At 34.6% G+C, this 25163-nt stretch overlaps 1 protein-coding gene across 2 annotated transcripts in view; it reads right to left on the minus strand.

The window, feature by feature from the left end:
- Positions 1–25163, minus strand: part of LOC106108401 (potassium voltage-gated channel protein Shaker) — a 105767-nt gene that overhangs the window by 33295 nt on the left and 47309 nt on the right. The window contains exon 1 of one of the 2 annotated variants that reach the window (XM_013289562.1): positions 20604–20775. The exons of the other annotated variant lie outside the window; for it this stretch is intronic. Coding sequence (XP_013145016.1) covers positions 20604–20713 — 110 coding nt within the window. The 5' untranslated portion in view covers positions 20714–20775. Of the gene's footprint in view, positions 1–20603; positions 20776–25163 lie in introns of those variants that run through there. 2 annotated transcript variants of the gene reach the window in all.

Below are 25163 nucleotides of genomic sequence, written 5' to 3' on the forward strand. Positions count from 1 at the left end.
TATACCTCTACGGCTACAGCTACGCCACCGCTACGACACTGCATAAGCGTGAGCGAATCTTACAAACATTACAAAATTAAATGCTCTGACAAGTTTAGTTTTTTTTGCCTAATATGATAACTACTCTTTCACAGTTATAATTATTTTAATAAAAAGAAATAAAAAAAAATCATAAAATCGCTTTAATATCATAGTTTGAACTCTCACAATTAAACATATGATACAATGAGTAGGAAATGTAACCTACGAAATGGCACAACCCTAAGCCAAACCATGTACAGGCTAGAAGCTCTGCAGTTTTCTTGGTAGGTTAGATAATTTGATACCCTTCTGCGGCGTCAACTAACGTGCCAGTGTCAAGGTAACGCTATCGAAAATGGCGCATCAAGCGTTTCCCAACATAAAATTAAATATTTCCAGCTACTAATGTTAGTATATTTTATATTATAGCGAATAGTGTACATCGGTATATCACACACAGGTAACAATATTCTTTAAAAAAGTTTGTAAGCAGTGAAACCCCACACTTAGGTAGATTAAGTTAATCACATTCTAATTAAGTGTAATTAAGTAATTTGTAAGAGACTCTAATAATAAATTTAAACTTAAGTGTTTGTGTTTTATTCGTTAAATGTTTACCATTTCTCAATATTGAAGAATTTACAGTAACAAATATTAAAGTTTGCAAGCAAACGCCTGCACTTGAATATCACAAAGAATGTATCTAGTTTAAGTATAACTAATACTTTTGTACGGTTTTCATATCGAATGGCGAAGTTATAAAATAGCTATTCAAGATATTTCAATAACTTTTGACGACTTTCCGGTACCGATACATTAAGAGATGTTCACTTTTATATTTACATATCCGACATTTTAAGGCAATATTTTTATTTATTTTTGTATGAGACCAAATAAGTAAGAAATACACTAAATGGATGGTATTTACTTCTACTTCATATTTATCTATACGCTGATCATTTATGGATGTGGTCAGTCAACTTTTAACAACTAATTTTAAGAATTGCGTCACGTGTTAAAACTTATATACTTCCAAACAACAACAATGATATGTGTACACTAGGTGTTCACATGCGGCTTCATCCGCATGTCATTGTAGATTATTTATTTTATTTTTTACATTTATGATTTTTTTTTATTGCAAATGTCTAAATTTAAATGTTGTCACAAATGAGAACCATGGCATGGAAAGTTTTCTTCCTTGATGTTGGCATCGTGAAGTTGCGTACCTTTTCCACGTGAAGGTTTTTTTTACAATTTATTGACCTCCTAAGTTTAATAACGCGAAAATATATAGCCTAAACCTTGTCGTAAGTGTAGGGCTTTTTATTAACGAACTAATTATTCAAAAATATGCTGTGATTGTTGACATCCTACGCCACGAAGTAGTTTACGCTTTATTATGTTAGTATACAAGTGTATGTAGCAACTACAATTTTGTATTATAATCGCGTTTTAATTTTCTCAGTAAATAAAAGCTCTTGTACAGGTATTGTAATAGTTGCTTGTTGGGGACCTGTCAGTAACGGTGGTGGAGTTTTTATTAAAGTTAGGAGGAAACAACGGTCAATTGTTAACAAGCACTTTAGCGCTGGCAGGTACACGGCTTCACGCTCGCTTTGTTTAATTTTAACATTTAATTGACGAGGTTAAAAATGTCTAAAGACAAAAATGACGATTTATTTAATTTTTTTATAATATAAGGAGGCAAACGAGCAAGCGGCCAGCTGAAATCGCCAAAATGGCGAAGCCACCGCTGCCCATAGATATCCGCAATTGCAGATGCGTTGCCTACCCTTATCAGACGGAGGAGGAGACTCATATAAAGAGGATATTTCCCCTTCCTATGCATCTCCTCCACTGTCAAATCTACTTCCTCTTCCCAACCTCTCTTTATAAGAAAAGGGTGGTAAAGAGAAAGGGACTTAAATTAGGCCTCCGGCACTACACTCATCAGACGAAACACGGAATTGTTTTCATTTCACGCCTGTCTTCTATCTGGTCGTGGTATTACACCGGGCGTGCCGGCCCATTCGTGCAAAGATGTTAAAGCGGGCACTACCACTGTTAAAATAAGCATTTTATACAAATAAACATTAATTATTTGATACTTTAATTTCACATAAAATGTTAATAAAAATTAGATTACTACAAAACTTTTATTCCCCACTAAAATTATTGGGTTAAATAGTCCCCCATAATCACATTTTATTAATATAATTTGATTGTAAAGGTAAACATATAAAATTGCTGCAAACTTATTTTTAAGCAGTAAGTAGTTACGTACGAGTACGTGTGTACACAACATTACGTAACAACGCGTAAATAACCAATACCGAGAAGTGATGTGTTCGTAACTGATTAGATTTGACAAGTTCCTACTTAAATAGATGACCATCGTGAAGGTTAACTGCATCGGTAAGACGCTTAGTAATATTACTGAAAGTATTAATACTTAATATTTCCTTGCACTTGAGAAGTTGCGTAATAAAACCCTGAAGCACCTGTGGGCGGTCACTCAATGCTCGGCCTTAGTGGGGCTAAGCTTACGGAGGAGAAAACCATTCATAAACGCATAATAAGATTTGTTATGCACGCGAGGCCGTAACGATCCCCTTTCAGTTGCGATGGCGGCATTGTCTTTTATGTACTGAATTATGTTTTATTTTTGTTTTCATTTTTTATACTCACCCTCATATTAAATTTACATTTGAAACTTGAGCTTTATTTTAGCAGAATGTGGCTAACGAAACACTATTCACCACGACGAAACACGTTCTACAATTATTCAAAACAATATGCATTTTGTAATGTAATAATCTTACTAAACTCACTACAATATTATAAATGCGATTAGATGGATGGCTGTTTGTTAAGTTTGTAGCCTAAAATGATGAACGAATCTCGATTCTAAAGCTAGTAAGAGTATAATAATGTATCCACAGGCGAAACACTAGTAGCAAAATATGTGGTATTGACAGTTGGCACGTTAGACCTAAGACTGTTCTTGTTTTCGTTGTGCTAAACATCTTGTAAGAGAACGTCAACGCCTTTAAAGTTTGTATTTCTAAACAAACGAACATTCGCGTAAAACCATGAAGATTAATATAGAATTTAGAGTTTCATAGCGCTTCTGTAGTTTGAATTTACGACTTGTGCAATAAAACTATAGAATATAAAGTAACAATTTCGTACAATATTTTTTTCTAATAACTGCCGGTTACCACAATCAAATCACTTGCAAAATAATTTTATCATTACAGCAAAGTTTACCATAACATCATTTTTTTTTATTAATAAGTCATATAAAGTGGACAGTGATGCATTGTGTTCACCTAGACCACTATTGAATTAATAATTTTTAGATACATACACTTATTTTCAATCAAAGTTTTAGCAAGTTGTTTAAATTCAGTCCTGTCCGTAGTCTGCGTTTGTTTTTGATTATGAAGACTTTGATTACGAAAGGTAACACCCTCTTCAGATGTCAGAGATAATTCTATCAAAGATTTTATATTAAGTTACATCGTAAATACAAAGCTTGGAAATAATGGATAAACCTTGCTACCTTGTTAAAGGAAAATCGTGGGTTTCCACTACTGAAATACGTATACAAAATCGTATTATTATCTCTATTATATCAAAGAGAAATACAGGGACGGCAATACTTGTTATGCTGTTATTTGTTATTGTGTCGGCAATGGAAATCTACACTAAGGTATAATTAATAACTCAAATTACAAAGGTTATTTAGTTGAATTTGATATCTTGATAGTTACCAAATTTTAGATTTGTTATTTCAGTATTGGATTAATATTAATTTAAACAATCTCTGTTTTGTACTGAATTACATAATTATTCTTAATAATGTTGTAAAGCTCTGGAATATTGTAACAAGAGTAGTTCAATATAAACCGCTATCTGTTTTTCTCCGTTCTTGTATCTCAAGAGGTCTAAGAGTGAAATAACAAATTATCGTTATCGGCAATAATTAGGCAGGCTCTTATTGTAGCAAATATTACGATATTTTATTCTGTAAGAGTATACGTTGCGGATATTTAAAGGCGACTAAAATTGCATATTATCTTTTTTCTCTCTTCTATACGTACATACGTATATTTCTTTTAGAGTCGGTTTCAGCCTAGTTAATGTCAACTACATTTAAATTCGAGATCTACCTTGGTAGTCATCAAATTTGGACTAAAATCAACAATATAGACTCCACAGAGTATAGCCAAATTTTGTATTACCGTTTATTTTACAATGTATTTTGTAGTCGATATAATTTTTATTATACCAAGTAATCGGTCCAGTAGAGCGATTACAAAATATCACAACAACTTATATTAGACATTCATAAGCGTTGCGCAATTAACGGAGCTAGCTATAAACGAGTCGCAGCGTTTCCGAACTGTCGTTCGCTTCCCTTTTGGCTAAACTCTCACACTCGTGTACATTCAACTTTACACAACAAAGCGTGCCGCTTGTTACAAGATCTGCAAAAAGTGTATCAAACAATAACCTACCAAATACTCTTTGTCTCAAGAGCTAAACTCGTACGTAGACACTTGACAGGCTGAGCAGGAAGTAAAGCTGCGGGTGTGAAAGAGACAGAGGACAATTTTCGAGGGTATCGATCGTTCTGGTGGTGGCTAGCGGAGGTGGATGTTACCAAATTTCGTCTTGGTCCTTTGTAATTGTAACGTGTAATCAAATGTGCGAAACTAACGACTTACATAGCTACAAATATTTTAGCCGTTAGTAAACTGTATATACTCGTAGTTGTTGATTTTTTATTTTTATTCTCAATTCTTAATTAGCTATTTGAACTTAGGTAAATGATTTATATTTTATTTGGCATATTCTAACATGTCATATAGTAGAGAAATGTACTCTACAGTTATAGACCATTAAACCGGGGAAGAAAAAATGCAATTGTTATAACTGTTAATGTAATTTATAAAATTTTACAAACTTTAATTTCTTCTATTACAATCATTTAAAAAAAGGAAAACCTCTAAATCCATTGCCTATTTGTCCTAACACTTCGGGTACTATGCTATAGAAAGTTAAATTGGATATCTATCTTACAAAAAAAAACATTTTGAATATCAATATGTAGGTTCAAGTTTCTTTTCCTTTCTAAGTTACAAAAAACAGTACTATAAAAATTCTTGTAGAAACTCTTTAGCAAACATTTTGATCCCGAATAGTTATAACAATTGTTAGGAGGCAAGTGAACGATTTCCGTGGTTTGTAGTTGTGGTTATTATGTGTACGAACGCCGCCTTGAGGGAGGCGGGAGGCGGCGCGCGGGGGTGCGCGGGGGATGCGAGCGGGGGATGCGGGAGGAGTCTCTGCAGACCGCGTGGTGCCTTGCTCTCTCCACATCTCCGCTCAACGTCACGTTTCAACCGTTAAATGCTCATCCAATTAATGACACTGATGACGCTCTTCAATAGCACAGTAACAAGCAAACGATCGTTTTCTTTTTGTGCTTACGCGAAAAATTTAGTTTGTAGTTTTAGTTTACAATAAGAGCGGGCGTACACCTTTGTCTAAAGTATCGCAAAACTGTTGTGCGATTGTCGGTTGTTGATTGTTTTGAAGTCAATAAAACGGTTTTGTTGTACAATTATAAATCTAGTAAACGGTTGTGTGATAGTTTAGTTAAATGTGTGCGCACGCTCTAAGTAAACATGTTATGTACTGCTTACCTGAGGAAGGGTTAACTTTATATTTGTTTAATATTATTAAATGTAATTTTACAAATTCCCATATCGTATGACCGTTTAGTTTATAGAAGGAAGTATTCAAGGATTTTAAAACATCGATTTACATTTACTGTGTTATTAATGTAATTGCTTTTGTAATTCAATTATCTTGCAATAATGTAATGTTTTGTGAATGACTTATTAAATTACGCTAACAAACATTCGGGGTTATGAAGGCACTGAGCGTTAACATAAACATTTATATTTATATAGGACCTGTCGCTCGCAATCTTTGTTAGCGCAAATATGGACCAACCGTTACGCCATTTGGACAGCGCGGAATTTAAAAAAAAAGTAGCCTGTGATATGCCCGTCTATATCAACTACCCTTCAGTAAAAGTCCGGTCTAAATCTGCCCAGCCGTTTTTCAGATAACCCGGAACAAATGCGGCTTGCGGACAGATAGACAAACAGACGGATAGACATACAGACAGACAAATTTTTTTAATGCCATTTTCGTTACCAGCAAAGCAAATGCACCATCTTACTGAAATCTGGTATTATTCTTTTGAAATCACAAACAGACAATTCTATTATATAAAATGTATAGAAGATTAAATTATCTATTTAATTAAAATATGATATTTTTATAATATCCCATACACGTATATAAATTAAGTTTTGCATATTAAACAAGGATACATTGCATAAATCGATACTCGATTAAAGGCCCGTTTCCAATTGAAGTGCTGTGATGTGTGAACAATGCTCGTTGGGCGTGATGGGAGGCAAACACGTGCGTTAATCAAAGGATGCAAATTGTTGCCGCAGCACCGCACCTATCTAGGACAATGTGACCACTTTGTGGGATGGTTACCTTCATACAAAGTTATAGACTATTGTCCGTTTATAATAAAGAGTATTTCCAATCATAACTTATCTATACATATATAACATCATTGTAGTGTCTGTAATATCAAAAGAAAAATTCCAGATTTCTGGAAGATGATGTATTTCCGTTGCTGGTAAGGAAAATCGCATTAAAAAATGTTGTCTGTCTGTCTGTCTGCAAGCCGCGTCTGTTCCGGGCAATCTCCGAAACGGCTGGGCCGATTTCGACCAGATTTTTACCGAAGGATGACTGACATAGAAGGTCATAATGTAGGCTACATTTTTTATTCCGCGCTGTCGGCGACAGTTCGTTTGAAAATTTACATATAGTACAATTTAAAATATAATTAAAGATCTTCATATAGATTATGGATCGTTTAGCTATTTTGACCTTATTCATCGAAAGCAAAATGCTGATTTCAACAATTACGATAGCTCGGTGATTAATTTCTTGGAAGCGGAAAAGCTGTACGAAAATGAACAGGTAAGGTCACAAAAGAATTATGGCGCGATACACTGCAGCCGGCATTTCGCCCGCTGAGCGCCGACTGCCGCCGCGTGCATTCTAAATGGAAAAACTTTTATGACGGTCGAGAAAGTGTTGATAGGCTGCCAAAGGCCGTTATTATCACCTAATTACTAGCTTAGAAGCACCTTTGGTGGATGTTACCGCATCATAGGGTAGTTGCGCTATATTGCATTGCGGGCGTTCTGCGGCGTGACGTCACCGAGCCCCTCCGGGGGGCTGGAGGGGGTGAGCGTGGCCTATTTATCCCGGGGAAGCGTATAAAAAGTGGGACTCGTGCGGATTTTCGGACGTGTTCATAAATACGGGCTAAGTGACACTTGATATGCATCCCCGACACAATAATCTCCTGGAGCGAGACTTTTTTGACGAGACTGATTGACTACCTTAATTACAATTATTGTCAGAATATATTCAAGTTTCGCGGAAATGTTCATGGATTCAGGTATTGACATGGCTGTCATTCACCTTTCGCTGACCTTGTATATCATTTTGATTGGGCTAATTTAATGTATAACACTTAAACTTCTGGATAATTAGAACCATCGATATCAAATACTTCGAGCACGCGAACACCTGAAACTAAATTGTCGCACAACTGTTTAGTCCCGCAATGATTCCTATGAGCTTATATGGAGATGCGCATGCTACTCGATTTCTAGTTGTGCAACTAAACAGTTGAATTGTCTGCGAACAATCGACAATGGCACAACAGTTGTGCGATATTTAAGTCAAAGGTGTGCGCCCGCTCTGACTTATGAAATATTAACAAATAAACTTATTTAAATATAACCTCTCTAATTATGAACAAGGGCCGATTATTTTTACGATACAGGAAATTTAACATAGTATCAACATAATACGTCGTACAATCTGCTATTTAAAAAAATACATTTATTGAGTTCTTTACCTATTTATATGTGTTATTAAAAATGTGTTGTTAGAGTCAGTGAGTTGAAAGTGGGTTGTTTTTTTATGTTTATCATTTAACCGGCTAGGCATAGTTGGTAAGGGACAGGGAATTATTGAGAACATAAATAATAAAGCAAAAGTATAGTTACATAAGTTTGCTGTTTGTAGACAACTAAAAGGTTATGTTAAGCTTAAACGAAGGTTGGTATTTGTAGTTCGTAGAAATTGTTATATTAAATCTTTTTACTAAGCTTCTCGTTATTTCTGAATGTTCTCCGTAACGGAAAACATATGGCGATGATTATAAGGAAGATGATGATGATGAGGTGATGATACTAATGTTATAAATCCGATTGTTTGAATAAATGTTTGTCGCTACATATCTCCAAAAATTTGGCACAGATGTAGAACATAGTCTGAAAGAACAGATAGGTAACTTACTTTTGTTTTTTTTTTTAATCCGTGCGATCAAAGTAGCGGAAAAATCTACGTGGTAAAGAGTAAGTATTGATAAACAATTCTGTTATTAAGATTTTAGGGGAATAATTATTTGGCTCTTTTTCTTAATACAATTGTAAGAAATTACTACCGTCTACGTGCTGTCTATTTTTAAAAAGAAAAACTTTAAAGGCAACAAAAGCCATCCAGTGAAATGATTTAATATTATTATTTCAGTAAGTATTTATATCGGTGCAGTTTGCATTGAGCACGTTCCAAACGCTGCAACAACAAGCGTTCGGTAAACATCGAGAGCTATTGATTTTATTAGAATTACTAGCTGTAGCCCGCGAGTCCGTCCTCGTGACATTAAAAATAAAGAATAAACAGTATTACAGCACGTAATCTATATCTGTTCTAATTTTAATTCTGAACTGTTTAGCCCTTCTGAATTTACGTGTTACGTATCTATCTGTCCAAACTTTCCCATTTAAATAATCATCATCATCATCATCACCAGCTCTCTATACGTCCCCACCGAGGGTCTCGGAGCCTACTCTAAAGTAAGGGGTGACTAGGCCACAGTCAACCACGCTGGTCAAGTGCGGCTTGGTTGACTTCAAACATATCTTGGAATTTCTTCGCCGATATGTGCAGGTTGCATCACGATGTTTTCCTTCACCGTAATAACTTCGGGTAAATTATGTATATATGAAATTTCGAAAAATTGAAAATCACATTGGTATATGGCGGGATTCGAACCCAAAACCTGTATATTATAAATCAAGTGCTGAAACTACTGAGCCACCGACGATTTAAATAATAGTTAGATTAATAACAAGATATAAAAAACAATAAGGTCGTATGAATGTACCCTTAGATAAATTATTCTTCAAGAATTAAGCTTAACGTGAGTTTAGGCTACACGAAGTAGCAATGAAAGAATACTCACAGGCATGCAATGACAGGCCCTCCTACCAGTCCGGTAAAATATTTGGTACCATGTAAACATCACCTCATTATATTTATTTTATTTTATATGGTCATCTATTAAAAAGCACATTTAAAAAAAAAGGTTCATAATACGATTTGTAAGACCGAAAATAAATTGATAAAAGGTACATTAAAATTACTTCAGTTGTTTGGTCGTTGTTAAAACATTTTCAGAGAGGTATCCATTTAGTGAAAGGTAGGCTTAAAAGACGCGTCGAAAGAAAAATAATGCAGGCCATTTTGAAACGGAAAGGTAACAACAATGGACTGAATGTGGGTCTCAACTTTGTCTCTTGCAGTTACTGAACCGTTTCTGTATTGATAACACATACTCCCTTTCTATACAAGATGATGCCCGAGGCTTCTCTCGGTGAGTATTTATTTTGTTACTGAGTTTATGTTACAAGCAAAAATATATTTATCCCGCAGGAATCGTTACTAATACTTGAGTTAGTTCGAAAAGAGGATTGTTTTCTCAGACGGACTGACTTAATTTTACTACGATAATGATTTTCTAGTTTAACACGATGAAAATTTAAGCTATTTCTGGGTGACTGTTGAAATGATAATCTAATTTTTAGTGTCTATGTGCCCTTCATCGACAAATTAAATTGTTTTCTTATCTTTCTCCTGTATGTATGATAGTACTTCATTTCTCCAGTGACTCCGTCCGCGTGGAAGAATACAAAACAAAAGTGAGAAGTCTATGTGTTCTTTCAGACTATCCTCTACATCTATACCAATTGATCGAGATCCGTTTCGTAAATCCGTCCGTAAAAAACATCCATCCATCCATCGATCTAAACTGTCCCATTCATAACATTAATACGTGTGATTTTTGATATTGTTAATCAACTATTTGTAGTATTAGTAAATAGTTATTGATAGGAAAGTAAGAAAGTAGTTTTGTAGTTGACATTGGTTACACAGTGTCAGTAAAAGTATTAGTATGTAATAATGTAGGGTACAATTGCATTAGCCATCAATAATAAGCCCTGTTGCGGGGCATTTAGTTTGCAAATATATTGTACGAGGGGGCAGGGTGCGGCATTATTGAAGCGATCGCTATATCAGTAGAAAGGGGTCGGCGTGCCGCTTTACGTAACATTGAATGGATAATGCGAAATTTCTCATGTTTCAGTTATTAAGGTTATATAAAATAAAATGCACACGTTGCACATTTGTATGCGGCGTTTGTCTGTCCGCATCCCTCCCCTGCCGCCCGCCCCGCTCACCTCACCCCGCGCATGCCGCTTGCTATTCAAACAGAGACTGCATAAAACGAGTACATTCAGATGAACCGTGATTTGTTCTCTGAGGGTATTCAAATACTTTTCTATTTTATCAATGCGTTTCCATTCCGATTGCCACAATGGCGCTACAGTAAGCAACGTCGCAATTGTTTACTTTAACCTTATGACGGTCTACCCTCAATGTTAAATTAGGCTTACAGAGTGACAATTGGTACGAAACGTTTCTATTTTAAACTAAGGAGCTTTCAATATTTTTTCATTAAAGCCGTAAGAAGTCTAAGGTTTATTACGTACTATCCCGCATGTTTCTTGATTACGGGAAATCGTTACATACTCTTTATGCCTTTAGATTATACCGAGGTAGACACTACTAACGCCATCTCCCGTCTTTGCAAAAATGCATTTTTGTTCTCCTTTAATATATATTTATTTACGATGTGAAATCGTATATATTAGAGACTCACTTACGCGCTCACAGCGCGTTCTAATCTTGTTACAACAGATCACAACTAGCATATTATAGAGTGACCGCATTTAAAAACTTGTTCAATGTAAATGCAATAGAGATACGTATCGTCGTTTCCACGTCATTCTGTTACTCGACACTTGAATAAAAAACAATTTAATTAAACGTAATGATCCTATTAATTTACATTTAAATATTCGCGTGCTGTTAAACAATTCCTCTAAACGGGTAGAGCTATGTATGTACATCTTACCAGGTCACGGCCGACTACCAAGTGGAATACATCACTTATTAATTAAACATTTTACATAAATGACCATAACTGTTAATACTGCGTATTATACATTTTTGATATAAGGATTACGATGTTGATAATCAACCCGCACTGGGCCAGCGTGGTTGACTATGGCCTAGTCACCCCTTACTGAGGGAAGGCTCCGAGCCTCTCAGTGGGGTCGTATAGTGAGCTGGTGATAAATCATAAAACAATAGCAGCTTGTTATATAAATGAACTTTGCTCGGTACTTCGCATATGTAATATTTAAAAATATTAAAAAGCATGATCTATGTTACTAATAACATAGCTTTTTAATGGTGAAAGTTTTTTTTAAATGAGCTCAGTAGTTTTTGGGTTATTTCAATACATACAAAAATACAAATGTTTCCTTTTTATATCAGTGTATCTAGATACAATCAAACTAGAAAGACGATAACCGTGTTAAAGTGTATATACCTATGTTTGTCCAATATTACAACTGTTTTAATCTTTTAAATTAGGAATAGTTGATGTAGGCCGTTAGTTCTTCTACCTTTTAAATTACTATGAATACACGTAGTACAATTCATTCTTAATAGTGTAATCATGCGAAATAATATTTAGTGTCAAGTCTTTAATAGCTACAACGATACAGACATCGAACAGCATCGAGCATATACACTATTCTTTTATTAATTTATATTTCTTGTTCGAGAAGAACTTTAAATATGTAACTAATACAAAGAAAACATCATGTAGAGGAAACGGTAAACGGTCGAGTGCCTTAGGTGGATTCTACTTATTCAACTGCAAAGTTGCTTCGGATGTTTCGCCAGCAGTTACGTTTAGAACTCGCGCACACCATTGACTAAACTATCGCACAACTGTTTAGTCTCGCTTTGATTCCTATCAACTTATATGGAGCACACTACTCGATTTTTAGTTGTGCTATGAAACAGGTAAATTGGTTATGAAACAATCGACAATCGCACAATTGTTGTGCGATAGTTTAGTCAAAGGTGTGCCGGTTCTTATAAACGCTCAGTTGAATAAATTTCTCAGTGCTTGTTCCACTTCGAGAAATACGTGTCTGCAATCTTTTTGTACTGTTCTTCTCTGTAGGAAGTAATATAAAAGAATTACTTGTCGATAAAAGTGGATGATGAAAATTGCGATTTCCCTGATTATGAAGATAATATCTAATGAAGTTAATTTTCAATTTATTTCAAACATACAAAAAAGTTTTAATTATAAACACAACAATTACACCTACGAGTAAATTAACATGTCCTACAGACAAATATACTATACCGGTAATATAAGTCATATATTGATTATAAATGTATGAAGACAATAGGTGCATAATTTGCAACAGCAACGTATGTGTGGAACGGTGTGAGTAGCATATAGCAAAGCGGAGAAGCGGACAGCTGGCGACCTAATTGTGGGTGCGAAAGGCGAGCTGTGAGCGGCCCGTGACCTAGTCGCTGGGGCCGGGCGCCGCCGCGTCTGTGTCGCTCCCTTCCGCCAGCCGTGGCCGCACTGCTGTATCCAGGAACGCAGGGGCGGGCGCCGGGAGCCCGCCCTCCAGCGGCGGCAGCCTGTCTCACTCCTAACTAATCTTTAGGGATGTGAAACGTCAACCGTTAAACTAAACGATATCTTTACATTAAGTCTACATAAATCATGACTATTAACTCACATGTCTTTTTAGATGCATATTGATTCGTTGCTTCGAATAAAGATATTTTTGATTCTAACATAGATTACTGATTTACATTTAGAGTAATCCTGACAAACTTCGGTTCCTGACTACTATTGCTGTCTTCTAAAGACTATATATCTATCCAACGTGCAGAATTACGTGTGTTTGAATAATAAACATAGTTAATTCGTTCCTATAGTTTAAAAAAAAAGGGTATTTTAAAAGTTCTGGTATTGTTTAGTAGTGTTGCATCACTAGCCGCCTTAGGGATGTGCCGACTTAAGACGCTACCACTCCACGGTGGAGACATTCTAGGTTATGATGTCGTTCTATTAATTCTACGGCGTCGTTCTGAGGTCGAGACATATTCCCGGGCGAGATGAGGTTTGTGGGTCAAAATAATGCCATCACTTTACTTATATCCAGTATCCATTGATGCACATCGCTTCATTAATATTAAAAGCGTTTGTTTGATCTCCCTTAGTGACCTTCAGTATTGTTTTAGTATAAGAAATCATTACTAAGGGGCTTAATCATCGTTAAATGACTGTGAGGCAGATCATACTCTACGAAAATTGTAAAACAATTTTCATCTTTACTTTTGTTTCTGTGTTATTTTATGTTATTCGCTGTAGTCACATAATTTAAAGCCTTTCAAACTTACCTTACCTTCATCAAGAATTAACTTCTATCTAATGTGTATCGTTTTTGGAGTGACAAGTACGCGATATGTATTTTGTTCTTTTAAAAGGTTTCAAATATATAAATATTGTGACTATTGTTTTCTATTATTGGTCCAAGTTTTCTGTCTTTCGTACATCAAGTTTTTTTATTTTTTTGACACATGCTATTCTTCGGCAATATTAATAAAAGAAATAAAATATTTTGTCCAATAAACTAAACAATAAATTGACATAAAAGGGCTGTTCTCGAGGGATCGAAAATGTTACCTTTATTTCCAACATTAATATTAACATATACGAGTATTATACATTTTTGGGACAAGTTGCAAAATACCAGCGGAACAAAGAAGCAAATGAGGTCGATGTCAAGGGTCGTAAATATACCAAATAAAACAACAATATTAAATAAGGTAATACAAATAATTTTACAAAGTGCTGAATCAAGACTACCAATAATTCAATTAACTTGCTACGGACGCGTAGCGCCATCGTAGCCGCTTACGTTGTAGCACTTAACAAGTTGTTACTTATTATCGCGCGTTCCGATTCTCGGTATTTGCTGAGGAATAGAGCAATTAAAACAATTGACAGTAAATTAAATTGACGCTTTTACTTTAATGCTTAAGTCCATCATTATTCAAATTTAATTCGAAATGGTTAGTACCTATTTCCTAAAATATGGTTACAAAGAAAGTATTATATTTACAGAATCAAATGGATCATTTGCTTTGTGTCTTTAAAGTTAATTTTATCGATCTTTGATAATTTTAATAAATTAGACCCAAACATTTCAAATAACTATGACTATTTTTCATTCTTCTTGTCTAAAAGTAATGTTATTGTGTAAATATATGATATCTAATAATAAAGTAATGTAAATATATATTATACTAATATCGTATTGTGTTATCTGAGATATTATTATGATTCACTAATATAAAAACTTTCAAGAATGAGATTTTCGCACATCATATACTTAGTAGAAACAGCGCCATCTACTTTAGGAACGGTGAAACTCGCAAACTTCTACAGCGCCATCTATCGAATGTTCAGTGAGCTAGGTTGTTAATAAAAAAAATATTATCTAGTGTTCAGAATGTAGACGGTAATTTGTTTATTAATTCTGTACAAAAATCTTCAACCAAGCAAAGAAACAGCTTAGTTCAACTGTAACGGAACAGAAAATTGTTGTAGTTTCATCATACGCCGCTAGATGGCGTGTATCTTAAATTATGTTCAAATATAAATTCTTGCACTTTTCAAACTAATACGGTGCTACATGAAACAAAAACCAGTTTTTTTTTTAATTTAATTCATTGAATATTTGCAATTATGTTTTGATATAATTATCTAAAGGATAGAGTAAGTAAAGTAACTAATTGTTTTTACAAGTTATTTCCTAATTTAAAGGCACCGTTGTTTCTAAATTAGCATTTTAATAACATTTACGTTTTAAATAACAGAGTCAGCGTTCCTCTTTTATGGCTGGTAGTCCTTAAGCTTTACAACCCTACGCAAATGATAAAGTCGAGCTTATAATAAATTATTAGGGTTTATATGTAAACAATTATGTATATTGAGTAAAACAATTCATTATTTTACTACCCTTAAAATGCAATGGCTTAGAAATTACAAAGCGCAATGGTAGACGATAAAAGCAATTATAAGATTTAAAACATGTAATTTTTTTTTAAATGTGTTTGTGTATCTGACCGTACTCTTAAGACGACCGCGAGAACTTTAGACCTTACATTTAAAAAAATGAGTTACTATTTCCCTTACACTGTCTTCGTACTTTAATTAGTAGTAGTCGATTTTGTAAAAAAAAAATTTAAAATGATGAAAAGTATGATAGTTAAAAAGTCAAGTATAAGTGAAAGCTTGTAAACTTGAGCCCAATTAAGTGGCAACCTGCGGCGCCCTCTGCTGTTGCCAATTATCTCACGATGAAGGACCGTCTTCGCTACGAGATGCCATCTCATCAATTCTCCAACTTGCCAGTAAACTTATTACCATTATCAAACAGTAATCGTAGAATTCCACTGCTACAAGGATTAATAAATATCGTCATCTCTTTCATTTTATTTGATAAAACAGAGATTACAATAAGTATTGATAAGAGTGACACCCTTATAGTATTCAACGTTAAAGTTAAGGAAGTTTTCTACCTTTATTTTCGCCACAAAGTTGTGGTAAACCCAAATTCATTTCCATATGTTCAAACAATATGTTATGATTTTTAAAACAAATGGAAATTTTAGAACAGAGGGAAACTCTCTGTTTTAAAAAAAAACTATGTACAGGTACGGCTTATATGTAAAAGGAGACATCTTTGTAGACGCAAACTTATTCACGTACTCGTATATGCGTATTGTGATTTTTTTCCGATAAAAATCCACGTCCTTAACATTTTTACCACGTTTACTGCGGCAAGTAAAATCATGATTCTTCATCTGGTGTTTCGGCGGACCGAAATGCCTCCCCCCCCATGATTGACATTTCCGCCAGTTGCAGGTCTTTCTAGACCCACCAGAACTAGGATAGATTAAATTGGTATATCTTTGTGGAAACACGATGAATACATTTTATGAGATGATCGCTTCGCACTAGCGAGAGGGACATGTATGTACATATGTATGTAGTTTTCTTCGTCCGCACACGCTTAAGTACCTCGTCAGGCCAATATCGGCCTGTTTCGCAGTGAGCGTGTTAAACATGTTACATCTTACATGTTACATGCTTTTTTGAAAGGGACTGATGGAGAAAACAACAGGTCTTCGAACAAATTTTCAGGCAGTGGAAACCTACAGTTAATTGTTGCAGCGCTTATATGCTGTGAGCCAGAATCGAATAAAGGATTATCATGGCTTTACTCAAGAACAAGCTTCCAATAATTGAATTGTTGATTAAGGGTTGGTAATTACGAAACAAAACAGATTTCTAATAATGAAATGTAAGTTACATATTATTAATTTTATTATACTTCACATTATTAATGCGGAAATAATTAAGGGTGGATGTTTGTTACGAGATATCTCTAAAACGGCTTAACGGATCTCGATGAAATTTGGCACAGGGGCAACTTAGTTTTTTTTTTAAATTCCGCATGGATTAATTAATCTTACTAATATTATAAATGCGAAAGTTTAGATGCATGGACGGATGTTTGTTAGAGATTGTAGCGTAAACGGCTATGCAAATTTGGATGAAATTTGGCTCAGATGTAGAGCATAGTCTAGAAGAACACATAGGCTACTTGCCTTTGTGTTTTTAATACCACGCGGACGGAATTGCGTGCGAAAGCTAGTAAATAACAAATGAAATGTACTAAATCGAAAGAACTTCTTTAAATGTGTTAATACTGGATATATCAATGTAAACAAAGATATAGGATTTTTAACTTCTCGTTATAGTCCCTACTATGGGTTCCCAATGAACACTCGTGAAAAGACGCTCCCATTTATACGAAATCGTTATAACCTAATTTGTGGTGTAGAAAAAAAGCAAAAGGTTTCCCTTCACAAAATACTTTTGCTAACACAGAATGGAATTGTATTTTTACGGAGACAGCTCAAATATGTTACATAAATTGTTTTATTCATTTCGCCGAGATGATAAATCGCTTGTGAAATTTAAAATTGTAGAATGCAGTTCACTACCAAGACTTGATGCTAAATATAAGACGATAAAAATAATTTTTTTCAAGTCAGATTTGTTTTAAGTAAATGACATGTATTTATTATTCCACGTTACGGACATCTATGAATAAATTGTAAGGTTTTAAAAAAAATCAGCAAGTCCGTGAAAAATGTAAAATTAAACTAATTTAGTAATTATCCATAATTAAAAAAACACTGTATTTAAAATGAATATGTAAAAAAATTAAACAATATACCTCTTGTTACAAATAATTTCTATTTATTTTCTTCGCGCGTCAGACCGTTGTGATACAAACTTAACAACGGGTTGAAACTGTATTTATTTCCACTAAGCGTTCTTCAATCCGAGCTCTCGACGGCCGAGACTTTATCCCTCCCCAGGGCTGCCCTCGGCAATGTTTACAACTCTCATTACAGGTAGGGTTGGAAATGTTTCATGTTCTACCTGTTAACATATTTATTTCACATCGTTTGCTATCTTTAATTCTGTACGTTTATAAAGTGACCCATTTTATTTCTTAGCAATATTTTAATTCTTGTTAAAACAATAAAGTAAATACCAAACTTTTGTCTAGCCCACGTGTTTTAAAACCACGATATTCCAAATTCCTATCATCATTAAAAATATTATAAACGCTAACAAATAGCTGTTAATAAAATGTGTTCACGAACGTCTTCTATCTTATATACCGTTATTAGAGTTGTAACAATTATTGCTACATTGTGTCAAATTATTGCATAAGCCGAAAGCGTTACCCCTGGCACAGTAAATTTGTCCATTCCTTGTGTACGCTGGAAACTAAGCTATTATATTACACGGAAGCTCTAGGGTTCTCAAACTATTACAGCGCATCTATCTCATTTGATTAAAGTTTCAACTTGCATAAAAGCGATTTCTCGAAAAGACGGAGCTGGGTTTTTGTCTACGGTTATTATCCGTTCAGCGAACAGTCGGATGGGAATGTTAAATTTACTTATGCATTTGTTTTGCTTCTTCTTCTTTATTGGATCTACAAGTAGGTAAACGCAGTGACATTATTAATTTGTTCATATGCTTAGCAATGTTATAAAAAACATTATTCTTTTGTATTCAACAAAACTACTGAAAAGATTTTAATTACTCACACAAGGTTTATCACGCGATTTTCAAAACGTAGGAACGGTTCTAGAATAATCTCTAAAAATAACCGTATTGTCTTCTTAAGAATTAATTAGCCAAGTGAAAGATGTGAACAATGATAAATGGATCTTCCAGAGATGTCTTCTGGATCTGCACTGCGACTGCGCGACACCACATCGTGGATTGCGTAAGGGCAAACAAAGCCGCATAATAAAAACGTATGCAAATTAACGTCGTAAACCGATGCTACGAGGTAACATGCGTGCGTTTGTGTTTCTATTACTCGTACGAAGATTCGACAGGTTTTTGAAACGGGATTTAACTTATATTGCGTTTGAAACATTTTTAAAAGTAAATTAATAAGCATGGAATAGCAAGTTACAATATCATAATAATATCATGAACATGATAAGTTGAGAAACGTGTTTAGGACTACTTGAAAGATTTCAGCGATCCTTAAAATTCACCTACGTAGTATTAGAAATTGTGTACTATAAGTAAGTAACATTTAAGTATATTATTATCTACACTGTTCATTAAGCCTAGTGCTTACTAAATTAAATTACGAGAAGACTCGATTCGAACCCACAACTCGCGTTTTATAAATTTGGATAAAGGTTCGTTTCGTATTAATTAATTTGGTCGGTATTCAAAAAATACAGCTATGATATGTTTAAAATAGACGTGTGTTTTTATTCACAGTTATGTAAATTATGGCAGTGCCTGACAATCTGCTCGGGACGTTAACATGAATTTTTATTGTAAAATCCGGCGCTCGTCCGCGTGAAGTGTGTCAGAAAACTATGGAAATAACTTCACGGAAAATAGTGCGCATATTAAATAAGATAAAATGTACATCAATACATGAGGGGATGGACTAGGTCCGACAGTAGGCGCGTGATGGATACCTGTCAGTATAGTCTTATTCAGAACTATTATTAATGCTAATGGGAGTTTTCATCTAATTAACGAAGTTAAGAGCGTCGGTGGCTCAATGGTTTGAATTGACTTGTAATCTACAGGTCTTGGGTTCGAATCCCGCCATGTACCAATGTGATTTTCGATTTTTCGAATTTTCATATTTACATAATTTACTCGACGTTCTTACGGTGAAGGGAAAACATCGTGATGCAACCTGCGATATTGGCGAATAAATTCAAAGATATGTGTGAAGTCAACCAACCCGCACTTGGCCAGCGTGGTTGACTATGGCCTAGTCACCCCTTATTAGGGTAGACTCCGAGCCCCTTGGTGGGGACGTATAGTGAGCTGGTGATGATGAACTGAAGTAAAGGGGTGAATACTTAACAAAATAAAGTTGTAAAACCACAGTAACTACTTTTGATAATGTAAATTGATCTTCGCATTATTTTAATAACACGTACCCTTGATGCAATATACACCGAACACTCGAACTGTTCAGTTTAAATTATCAGAATTGAGTGTCTGAAGCTGGTTCATACCAGACTCACCTAACAATTCATTCTTAACAAGCAGATGATAATCTAAAAAAATCAGACGAAGCTGTCAGTCGTCAAAAGTTTATTTATTTGAAACGCTTTGTTATGACAGTGAAAGTGAAACTTGGATGGAAAAGTTAATCTTGACGATTCTAGAAAAAAAAATAAGACGGAGGTTTAATTTCGTCTTATTTGAAATAGACAGGAGTTGACAGGAGTTTGGTCTTTGCATATTATGTAAAATGTATAAGTATATTTATTTTTTAATAGCAATGATTTTCGCAACGCCACAATTCAAGCACTGAAACAGTTTAAACAACTTTATGAATGGATTTAATTGTCCGAGCAGCGAAGTCCGCAATAAAAAGTAAAGACCGCTACAGAACAAGTTTGCTTGAAGCGTCGACGAAAAGCTAATAACTGGGCCGTTGTTAAACTTTCCAAGGCGAAGTTAATATTCGTCGAGTGGTTTGAGGTTGCAAAATAAAATGTAAAGTTGGACTTACGCTTCAGTATTGTCATCCCTGGACTCGGAGCGTTCGGCGTTGGCCTGTCCGCGTCGGTGGCGCGCGCGCTGCTCGTCACCGAGCCCGTAGAGGCCGGCCACCGCCGCCATGCTGCCGCAAGCCTCGCGCGCCTTTCACTCAACGAGTACCATACCGCCGCGCACACTCCACGGCACGCCCCCACACCGACCCACTCGCATAGCGTTCACCACAACTTCGCGACAGCAACGCTGGACGCGCTAACACATCGCTTTACTTATTTTATATAACCTAATAATTTATTAGTTATATTTATTTTATCTAATTCAATAAAATTTGGACGCCTTCATTGGTATGTTCTAAATAATGATCACAATTTTATTATTGTTTCTCGTCATAAGTCAAAGTGTTGGTTAAGTTATACTTAACTAATATATTGTTACGTTTTTATTTGTATATGCTGCACATATGCCGCTTTTCCGCTCCGCTTGTCATACCGAAACAGCATCTGTTATTAAAATAAATTTTGTGTTAATTTCCTAATTATCAGTTTGCTATTTATATTCGGTGGTTCCCAGTGTTATTTATTAATGTTAAAGAAAATTTTATGTATATTATCAAGTATCTGCAATCTCGAGGAATCGTTTGAATTATTGGTAATTAAAATTTAATGTTTTAAAACAGTGTTAGGAGCAAGAGATAATATGAGTTGAGCATCGTTTAATCCGGCTTATAACTTGTTTGTCGGTGTCGCTTCAACTTGTTCGTGGGACAGGTATATTTTTAATTAAGAGAGTTACCCTCCTGGAGGATGCCGCAGTGGCGTTGAAGTAAAAGAGGATTTGAATAAAGCGCAAATATTAATTAAAGTTAGCGGTGACGCGCTACGTCGAAAAAATAATTGCACTTCACAAAATAATTAGCTTTTAAGGATTCTCCATTCAGGTACATTTAAGCTGTGCCGCATTATGATTTTCCTTGCGTCCCGCTTATTCTCTCTCTTCTATTCCTATGTCCCCAAAGTGGGGCAGAGGGCGTCCACAGTACGCCGCCAGTTCACTCTGTCTGTCTATATTGCAATAAATAATAAGGGATTAAGGGTAGGCAACGCATCGAAATTGCGGATGGGCAGTAGTCGCTTTCTACTTCGGTGGATTCAGGTGGCCACTTGATCTTTTGCCACCGTATATTACAAAAAAAATAGATAGCATAAAAAATGCAGACGAATAGAGTACCTTCTTCTTTTGGGAAGTCGGTCATAAAAACGATATATATTAAAACAATTACGTGTTGAAAAACTTTCAAATTAACCTGTTTTTTTAACAAATTATTACGAGTTACAGAATCTCAATGCAGTATTTAATGATTACAACAGACAGCGGACTGTACTAGTTCAAATCTAATAAAGGAAACGGGATGTTTCCAACAATTGTTAACTTAAAGTTACAGTTTATCGAACTACAGCAAACAACTACAACGTGGGAAGTTCCATTCATTTGAAGATAACATCGACGGAACGTCGGAAACCTATGTTTTAATTACTCAATAGAATTAGTAGTGAAGTGATTCGTTTTAATTTAGGCAATCTGTACTGTAACTTTTTATTTCAGTGTACAATAATATTTAGAACACGAAAGAACGTTTTGAATGCGTTTAAATGCACAAAATTTTAAAACTCCAAAATAGAAAGAAATGTTTCGACTAAAAACATTTTAATACAGAAGTTACAACACCCAATAAGTGTCAGAAACACTGTTATGATTTTTTTCTTCATAGAGAAATGCTGTCCATAAAACTCGCCATATATTTTTATCTTTATAATTTAGATGTTTACATTCTTATATCGTAATATTTAATCACATGTTGTTCAATTTCTTACGGAGAGAATTTATCTAGGCTAGTAAATATGGTGGAATACATAAAGTTTTGCGATCGAAACATTCGAACAGCGTCATCTAGCATTTTTTAATGGAAACAGGGAATCTGTGTTAGTCGTTAATTTCTACCGTCGGTGAACCGTCCCGGGAAATAGTCATACGTACTGCAACATGGAGATTTAAAAAAATAAAAACATACCGCACCAGAGAGTCGTATATTTTCATATGCGCAATGCAATACCCATTAATTTTCACGTTAAGGTTATGAGTATTTGTATCTAACATTTCCTTTTATTGCCAACTGGGCAAACCAAAATGAGATTGTTGTTATTGATCATTGCATTTGAAATAAATTTGTAACCATGGTACACATATGTACAATATGTTAATACATGTCACTGCCGTCCAATTTTATGATATGTGTGCGTTCCAACAGTAGCAGTACTGTTCTGTCTTCCTGCTCTAGCACATTTTGGTGTCCTCGTGTGAAACTGGTATTAATGCAACGCTATTTCATTTCCGAGGTTCACGTTGAAGTGCAATTAAACAGGCGTGCTTGGATTGATATGGAGAATTCAGAGCAAACTTACTTCGAATATAAATCATTATTTTAGAACAGAGTTAAAACGTTTTTACAAAGTGTACAACTCTATCGCCTTTATATCCTTTTTTTTTAACCGACTTCAAAAAAATAGGGGCTTGCATTTCATCTATATGTTTTTAAACACTTCTTAGTGTACATTATAGTAATTCTACCTGTCCTAGATATTTTATAATACCTTAGAATATTCTTAATTCGAACTTCGATAAATTCTTTTTTATTTTAACAGCAACTGGTTAATCAACCCTTAGAATTGTAACGAACCAGCTTCATTGATAGCGTAGCAAATCGAATTTAGATTCCACGAAACTCAAAGCGAGCGCCCCAGGTCTAAATAACACTCAATAACTTCTAATTAACACTTAACTTGTGGAATGGTAAAGTAAGTTCAATTAATAAGTTTAATAGTGTTTTAATGAATTTTCATTATTTCATAGTTCTCTGAAGTTTTAGTTAATAGTTTTGAGGAATCAATCAGAACGTTTAGTTTCTTTACTAGATGTCGCCCGAAATTCCGACGGTACGGAAATAAAAAACACACATTTTTCGCATTTATAATATTAGTAAGAATAAAGTCTCCTTAAATAGAATTTTAAATGACCTTAATTTTGCTGGTTTTGAAGAAATGAAAGAATCCGGAATCCGAAAATTATTTGAATCATACTAATACTAATATTATAAACGTGAAAGTTTAGATGGATGGATGGATAGATGGATGGATGTTTGTTAGAGTTTGTAGCCTAAACGGTTGAACGGGTCGATATTGGCATAGACGTAGAGGATAGTCTGGATGAACACATTGACTATTACTCTTGTTTTCTTTAATTCCACGCGAACGGAGTCGCGGGCGAAAAATAGTAACTTAATGAAACAAGTATTATTTGAATCATATTCTAAATTATTCGATATTTTTAAAGCAATACAAAAGAGTTTTAATTAATACTGCGATTTTTATTTAAATAGCAATTAATTATATAATAATTAATATTCTTTAAAAATAACACATTCGTGACTGAATATTGATTTTGACTCTTAGCATATATTTGTTAGGAATACTTATATTATGTTTGGACGCTTCTCCGTGGTTCGTACTGCACAGCCGGTTCATTGACATTCAGACACGAACGAGTGCTTAGCATTTGAGATTTTAAGAAAACATCGGCTAAGGCCCAAATAAATTCTAAACCACCGATTTACACATAATGTATACTAAGAAAATGTATTTGAATTGTACATGTGGAATTATGATTTTACAATATTGATTTATTATTTTCTAGTTGTTGCTGTACGACTTCATGCGCATAGAATTATGAAAATTTAATTTTATTGTTAACATGTGTCAAATTATCAATTGCAAATGTCAAAACGATATGATGAGACAACCTTGCTTCTTTAATGTTTGCAGCTTCTAGTTTATGGTCCCTTTTTCACATTTTTCAATTTGTATATCCCCCAACTTTAATAGCGTAAAAATATATAGCCTAAAGCGTATTGTAAGTGTAGGGCTTTTTATTAAAGAAATAAATATTCAAAAATATGCTGCGATTGCTGACATCGTACGTCACAAAGTAGTGTGTGTTTACGCTTTATTATATTAGTATGGATTTACATTTTCTATTTTGACAAAAATTTTCAATACGACGATCGTATTTTAAAACAGCCAGATAGAAGGAATTCATTTCCATCGACTGTAAATCAATTGATGACTGAGTTTGCAGAGATGTATTACTTCGTTGAGTACCCTTTTGGGACGCCTCTATCAATCAATTTAAGCCAAAGCCGGAGGGTGGCAGTCGAGATCTTCTTTAAAGCTTTCATTCTCTTGATTTATATAAATTATTAGTAAATACTATCTGTGTTTATCCTCTAATAATTTAATAGATGTCGCTCGCGATTACGTTCAAGCGCAAATAAAAAAAAGCGTTAATAGTAACCAATCTCTCAGACTATCCTCTACATCTATGTGTAATTTCATAGATATTCGTGTAGCCTATAAACTCTAACAAGCATCCATCCCTCCATACAAACACATACAAACACATTTATAACATTAGTAAGAAAAAAGATAAATCGGCTTTGCTTTATAGTAAAGCAGTTTAGAAT

This window comes from Papilio polytes, unplaced genomic scaffold (assembly GCF_000836215.1).
Source record: "Papilio polytes unplaced genomic scaffold, Ppol_1.0 DF821544.1, whole genome shotgun sequence".
NCBI lineage: Eukaryota > Metazoa > Arthropoda > Insecta > Lepidoptera > Papilionidae > Papilio > Papilio polytes.